Source organism: Gekko japonicus, unplaced genomic scaffold (assembly GCF_001447785.1).
Source record: "Gekko japonicus isolate JY-2015 unplaced genomic scaffold, Gekko_japonicus_V1.1 scaffold232, whole genome shotgun sequence".
NCBI lineage: Eukaryota > Metazoa > Chordata > Lepidosauria > Squamata > Gekkonidae > Gekko > Gekko japonicus.
In genome coordinates, this window is record NW_015162481.1 from 1,208,046 (window position 1) to 1,215,895 (window position 7,850).

The 7,850-nt window shown below is 40.0% G+C and overlaps 1 protein-coding gene across 1 annotated transcript in view; it reads left to right on the forward strand.

The window, feature by feature from the left end:
• STK3 (serine/threonine kinase 3) overlaps positions 1-5,875 on the forward strand; it is a 185,234-nt gene extending 179,359 nt beyond the window's left edge. The window contains exon 11 of the mRNA XM_015405871.1: positions 2,247-5,875. Within this exon, the coding sequence (XP_015261357.1) occupies positions 2,247-2,405 (159 nt within the window). The 3' untranslated portion in view covers positions 2,406-5,875. The remainder of the gene's footprint in view (positions 1-2,246) is intronic.
• The last annotated feature ends 1,975 nt before the right edge of the window (positions 5,876-7,850 follow it).

Genomic DNA, 7,850 nt, shown 5'->3' on the forward strand with positions numbered 1-7,850 from the left:
CAGTGGGGTACCGCAGGGATCAGTACTCGGTCCGATGCTTTTTAACTTGTTTATTAATGAGTTTGAGTTGGGAGTAAGCAGTGAAGTGGCTACATTTGCGAATGACATGAAGTTGTTCAGGGTGGTGAGAACCACAGAGGATTGTGAGGCACTCCAAAGGGTTCTGTCGAGGATGGGCGAGTGGGCGCCAACGTGGCAAATGGAGTTCAGTGTGGCCAAGTGCTTTTCTGCGTTATTTTATTCGAAGGGGGCAATACAGACAGACAAAGCCAAATCTATTTTATTCGAAGGGGGCAATACAGACAGACAAAGCCAAATCCGTCCTTGTTTTTTTCCTGTAGCCATTGTGCTGTGCTGTTGCCCTGTAGATCTGTGTATTGAAAAGGTTTTTTGCCTGTGTGGTCTGTCTTAAACAGGATAATGTATGTAAGGACATACATGTGCAAAAGCACACTCTTGTCACCTGAATAGAACATGAACTATAGTAAGGAATTCCATTAGGGAGAGTGAGTGAATTTTTCCAGTGTGAAAGCCAGTATTTGAAGGCAACTGTCGTTTCATCTTTCAGTGAGATGTGAAGGCATGTAACTATGCACTGGACTGTAACCATAATACCTTTGGTATATAAATTGAAGTGGGAGAGGCACTGCACTTCTTGAGTGGTTCCTGACTTACGAATTAGTCATCAGACGACACACCTTTACATCTACCTTTACTTCTGTTTAACATTTTTTTTAATGGGGAGCATTTTAATTTCTTGACAAGACCCCTTCCTGTTTTTACGTCTGATGTTGACATTAGCTACTAGTTAGCGCTATGAGGAGTCCAAGTTACAGGCACAGTATTCGGTTGGTTTGTGTGATCGAGATGACAGTCAAAATAAAGATCAAAATTATAATCTCGTTCCAAAGGTTAAATTGTGTTCATGAAAAAACACACTGCCCTCACAAACTCAATACTGACTTCACAAGCAAGTTGATTTAGATTTCATGGGTTTTGTATTTGTGTTGGGGTTTATTTATTATTATTTTTTGCCATATTAGAATGTCTGGGAATTATTCTGCAAAGTCAGACATGCTGTGTGTTTTCCTCATAAGGGTACGGTTTAGTATTCAGTTCCTTGAACTGCTTTGTTTTGTCTGAAATAGGCTAATTTTTACCACCAGTGGAACCCGACTGGCATGTGTACACACATACAATAGCTGCTCTGACAGGGCTGTGAAGGCACACTGCCTCAGGACGGTATAATAAATATGAACCTCACTGTTTTGTTTTCAGTTCTGAGACAGGACTATTTCCTGCAAGTACAGGTGGAGGAGCCGTCGCCTGCAGCACCCCCCCCACACACACACACACTTGCTGGCAGGAATCCAGGCTCAGTTGTTCACAGCATGCAAATAAGCCATTTTGTAAATAGCCTTCATTGTTATTAATGTTTGGATAGCTCCTGATCAATTAATCAAGTGCTTTCTTTTCTTTTTTTTTTTACCTCCCTCTCTCTCTTTTGCAAAAACATGTTAATGTACTGCTTGGAGCAGAAGAAACTTGGCTTTAGCCTTCTTTCCTTTCCCTGGATTCAGGCCGTTGTTTCAGGTGGTGTTGAACAGATGTGGCCGTGCCCCAGTCAGCGACCTAGGATTTCTGTCTATGAGAGCCCTTTTGAGGCCTTTTTCGCAGATTTTAAAACTGTTTGTTACCCTCTGTGTGGCTGGGCCAGTGAGGGGGCTAGACGTTGACAAGGAGGGCAAGAGAAACCAACCATCTCATAGGAAGGTGGGCAGATCTTGTCTTTGTACACATGAGCATATGACACCACCCCTTCCATGATGACCCACTAGTGACATTGTCTTTACAGCCTAACGCAAAGCATACTAGACCCAAGTGACAGGTTCTAAGTCATGAGGTGGACACAAAAATCTCAGTCACTCATGGAGCTCAGTAGTCCAGGCTAGCCTCTGCAAGTTTTAACGAACTCTTGGTTCATTACTTGAATTCATCTTATAGAAATTGTGTCTTGCTCCTCTTAAACTGGATCCATGTGCAAAATGTTATTGCTTTTTTGTGATTTCCTGTGTTCAGCACAAGCAGTCTCAGTATGTGATGGAGCAAGCTTTTCAAATGCATTGCCTGTGCATTTTACTATTTTGTGTACAGTTGAGAGTGACAGATATTCAGCTAACAGTGCTGTACCTCTGGTGGAATTACATTGTATTAAAGGACTCTTCTGTTTATCTCTGTCTGGACAGCTGAAAAATCTAAGTTTGGAAGAGCTGCAGATGAGATTAAAAGCTTTGGATCCTATGATGGAACGAGAAATCGAAGAACTTCGTCAAAGATACACAGCTAAGAGGCAGCCAATTCTGGATGCTATGGATGCAAAGAAACGAAGACAGCAGAACTTCTGATCTCATCATTTCCAAAGTAAAGGTTATCGGTCGATAAGGACACTGGTAAAACTGTACATATATCTTGAGTTTTGAAATGCAGCAGCCTTGAGCTTCACAACAGCTAAAGCACTAGAAGAGAGCACATTGTATATTCTGCAGTCTGAATGGAAAACCTGTCCTATTGTTCATATTTTAATACAATAGAAGCTTCACATTCCACTCCAGATCCCTTTTCAGCTAAGATACAGAAATACTGGCTTTTGTACGAGGAGGAGGAGGAGGAGTATTTGGTTCCCAGTAATACTTAAAGCTATCTCCAAATTGCTCAATACTACAGGGCCTTAAGTTGCAATATATGTTTGTTCCCATTTAATACCCTATTTATTATATATGCCTAGGTGATCTTATTTATTTTTTATGCTCCTGCCTTTTAACTATAAATAGGGCCTGAAGATACTGGCAGTGGGTGGAATCAGCAATGGAGTAAGTAAACATGTTTGTGGATGGTCACGCTCTAATAAAAAATTGCTACATTATTAAGTTCTGACTCTGGTGAAGGATTTTGGGCTCTATTTGGCTTGTAAGCACAAGCTTGTTTCTCACTGAAGTATTAACTAGAGCTGTACTTTGTTGGGGACTTACTAATGCGTTAGCTACAATGCAAAAATACTTGCCTGCGGACAGAGGGCACAATGCACAATTTTGCTGAGCTTTCTTCAGCACTTTGCATTTATACTGTGGGCTGGCACAGGAGAAGTTCCTGTAGGGCTTTTGCATTGTTGCTTCCACTTCTGCCAAGCATTACCTTACAAGATAAGAGACAAGTGCCTCTACAGCTCTCTTGCTGCCCCTCCCCCCCATGTCAGGCAGGAAAAACAGTCCCCATGGTCCTTTTTGGTTCCCATTTTTTACTGTAGCTGCCTTCCATTTGTATTTAGTTTCAGCATCCCATTTGGCTCTGCAGTAAAAGTATTGTTTAACATTTCTCGGTCAGTTGACTTGATTTGCTGCTCTCCCCCCCCCCCAACTTGCTGATTGGTTTTGCCCCGTATTAGCTATTGTTATAAAGCCACTTTGAGAAACTCTAATTTAAAAGCCAAAGAAGATGTTTCTGTTCCATTGGCCACAAGCATCCACAGTATCTCCCCTCCTCCCTGGCAGATTCCTCATCAGCCACTCTTTCTGCCCAATGCCAAACTCTCTTGAGTTGAATGAATAATTTTACAGGTTTGTGCTGCTGAAAATGAAAACAGCTGGGGAAATAGCCCCATGTGAGTGTCTTAATTACCTTGTAGTGTTGTGATCCTTGATGGATGATATCCTGAAAATATGAAGCACATTAAATTACTCTTCAGGTCTAATCTGGCATACCTTCCAAAATACTTATAATATGGCTGCAGAAGAAATCTAAAAGGTATATGTGTGCCGGCAAAGTGGCCCCATCCTCAACAGTGTTCAGGTGATACTGGAAAATACAAGGTGCCTGTGATTATTCAACAGGCTGTCCTTTCCATAGTAACAGATCTGCTGCTCCCTCAGGTCTCATGGCTGTTGTTCAAGGCTCTCTTGCAAGCTGCTACCACAGGGGATTTTCTCTAGTCTATTGCCATACTTCTCCAGCATTTGGTAGGTGAAAAGTATTGTATTCCTGTCTGTGTGTCAAGCTGTGTATATTTGGTAGCGTGATCCATCTTCTGAAAAGTTTTCTGATAACATTCAAAGGTGACTGCCGAGCTGGCTTCTCTTGCCTCTTCTACTGACCACCCATTGATATAGCAGTTCCCAAAATGCTTGAGATCAGTGACAATGACTTGTAAACAGTAAGGATTTTAATGGGTAGATATTTTTGCATTGGATTCTTCTATATGTCATTAAACATTCCCTCCTTCTCAATACCTCCTGCAACTGTTTTATTCTGAGCACTCCATCTTGGGAAGCTATGCGGCATTTTCTGAAAAGCCTTAAACAATCAAGAGAAATTGTCGGCATCAAAGGACCATTCCTTTGTGTTTTGCCTGAATAGGAGCTTGCCAGTGTAGCTGTGTGCACACTAGATCTGTTACAGAACGGCAAGCTAAACATTGTCTGTTTTTTTTTAAATAACTTGCTAAAAGCTGTTACAGACCCTCGCATTGCTCTTCTGAAAGGGGTGGAGAAAGTAGTTTTTTCCCCCCTGATCCAGTACTGTTTATCCCAGGTATGCCACTATCTTTCTTCACACTAGAGTTGTAGTGATGTACTGTGAAACTGTAGTTGGTCATTAGTTTTAAATCAACCTTTTAAGATTTTGTGCTACATTAAGAACAGATATATTGTGAGTTATGACATGGCTTATGGAACCTTCCTAAAGATAAGTTTATAACGATCTACAGTGCAAAAAGAATCATGCAGATAGTATCGTTGGTGGTATGCCCCTCACATCCACCTCATTCTGTTGCACCACAAACAGAGGTGACCATCACAATATGCCACTACAGGCAGAGTTGTCCATTTACCTCTACAGCAAGAGAGCTCCTTGTTACACCTCCAAGCTTTGTGCAGAGGCTGTGCCAGAATTCGGAGCTGTGAGCCTTGGGGTGCCTGGGACTAGTTGTGGTCTTGCCTGAGAATGCCCTTCTCTGCACTAAAACATCCCTAGTTATCATTGCTACTTTAGTTCAGAAAGCACAGCCAGCACCCTGCGCTAGTGCGAGGGGACCAGGGATTACATGAACTCTGTCCCTCGCTATGCTGTGCAGAGCCTTAATCACACAATGACACTTTAATATCAAGAGTGGCTCCCTCAGTTCTTCAGAACAACACCAAAGTCTTAATAATAAGATTTTCAGACACACACACTATCTATAAGCCACACCATTTCCTGTGTAAAAACTAAACAAAACCAAAAAAAAAAAAATCTAGTGTGGACATCGACCTTGCTATTCCCTGGTGTGCCTTATGTACGATTGGCTTGGGTCAATCACATGTTCTCTGACTTCCTTTCTTGATGTAACTTTGTGACACATCACAAACCAGAAGGGGTCATAGCAAAGAGCCAGTGATCATCCTGAAACATTTATGTAGTATCTGGAAGCATCATCCTTGTTTAGATACTGAGTGTCACAAGGAACTTTTTATTCAAAAAAAAAGTTCAACTCCAATTGACTTTCTGACTTGGATTTTAAAAGTTTATTATGTACAGTAATACAGAGAAAAATTAACTACAGAAGTGGCACACAAAACTATAATGATGTGATAGTCATGATGACTACATACTATTTAAAACAATATATTTCCTACACTTTTCCCAGCTGATACACAATGAGACATTTTGGGAACCAAATGCAGTAATCCTAAACTACTACTCATGATGATTAAGTCAGACCACCAGTTGTATACTAGTGAAATTTAGGGACAAAACTTACAGGCAATTAGTCTTTTTATTATTCTTTGATATTTATTTTTATTTACTGAAGCGTATACTATTTGTGTCCATAACCACTTTTTATCTCCACTGAAAGATGTGCATCTTTTGTAAAGTATTTATTTTACTAAAAACTTGCAATAAAGCCAGTGGAGCTGATTATTACTTAACTATTGTGAAATTTTAATCCAACTTGATTTATGATTGTTTCCTGGCCTGTATATAAATGTTTTAAGTATAATTTGCAAAAACTCTGAAAATAATTGTTTGTTACCAAACATTTTGAATAAAAGTTATTTTCCATCTATATTTGTGGCTTGCCTCTTAATGAATACGCCAATTTTCGATTAGCTTGTTTGTGGAAGAAAAAGGTCTATTGAAATAAGATTTATTCCACAAACATGTCCTAGTTAGGATTGACTCAATAGCCTGCTCACCTTGTCTTTGTCTCCAAAGGTTGTTTGCTTTGAGATTAGGACTTGTGCTAGAGTATTGTCCAGTAGACTTCAGTGTAATACTTGTTTTACCTCCTGTTGTGCAGATTTCTGAGGGATAGTCATATTGGTAGTGGAAAGCGCCGGCAAGTTGCAGCCAACTTACGCCAACCCCATAGGGCTTTCAAGGCAAGACATGTTCAGGGGTAGTTTGCCATTTCCTGCCTCTACATAGTGAACCTGGAGTTCCTTGGGGATCTCCCATCCAAGTACTAACCAGGGCCTGTTTAGCTTCCGAGATCCAATGAGATTGAGCTAACCTGGGCCATCTAGGTCAGAGATATCCAGTATTAAGACATTTTGGACAAACTCCAATTTATTTATGATAGGGACAAAATATGTCTGGCTTGTTCTTGGGCTCACGCATTCTTCGTCTCTTTCCATTATAGACGTGCATGGAGTAGAGATTGAAGACTTCTTTGTTAAGAAGTCCTCAGTTTACCAAAATTTGTTGTGACATCTGAATTCACTCACTTAAACTGAGGCTTATTTCTTGGCCACAAACCAGAATTACAAACTTCTGTTTAATTCTGCTTTAAAACGCCAATTTGTGGGTGAGAAACAAATACTAATTTATTAAACTTGGAAGAAGGAAGCATACAAGCCTGAGAGTAAACCTGGTCTGTTCTCTTAGTTCAGGTGTCTGAAAATAACCCTTGGTTGCAGGAAAAATAAGGGTCTTTAAGCAGTTGAATACTAATAAATATGATATGAGATTTTACAGCCAGAGGATTCCTCATTTGTCAGACATATATCTTGGTGCCTGTACCTCTTATATAATGTAGTAAGTAAATGAAACGTATATGTAATGATTTCAAGTTATATGTGTGTGTTTCTTTAAATGGTAAGTGTCAGAAGAACAAGGGGGTGAAAGAGTGAGGTGAGTGAGTGAAGTGATTGGTTGGTGATTGAGAGTGTGTGGGCGGAGCCAGGTAGTGTGTATGTGTAGAGAGAGAAGGCAAAGTGTTCAGTCAGAAGTCAGCAGTTGCCAGTTGTGGTCAGTCTACACAGAGTCAAAGAAACAGTCTTCTAATTAGAATACAGAAGTGCTGTAAAAGGCATTAAAATTCTAAAGGAGGAAGAAATATACTTAAGGGGGCATATTAGGCAAAATCTAATATTGTCAGAGTATTTTAAGAGTATGACGGGGAAAGCTGACAGAGACCTGAGTAGAAAGGAAAAGATTTTACTGAGCAACTTAACAAAACATCTTGTAACTGATACGCTTCTTTTACCAATAAAGTTTTATCTTGTTTATTGTTAACCCAGAGTCTTATCCTCAGAATTACATAGTCCAATGAAGGAGCCTTAAAGCTTGGGCACAATACTGTGGGAAAGGTTAATTAAAGAATGGAATTAAATTCCTGGTGGCAGCCTTAGATACTTTGAGTGAGAGAAAGAAATAACAAGCTATTTAAAACTACATACACCTAACCACACAAACTAAGAGAGGTACTGTGACAGTATCCCACAACAACGCTAATGTGATTAACAAAAGTAAATATAATTATATGCTACTAAATCAGTGTGGTATGACCGATCATCTAACAAAGTTTGTTCTAGCCT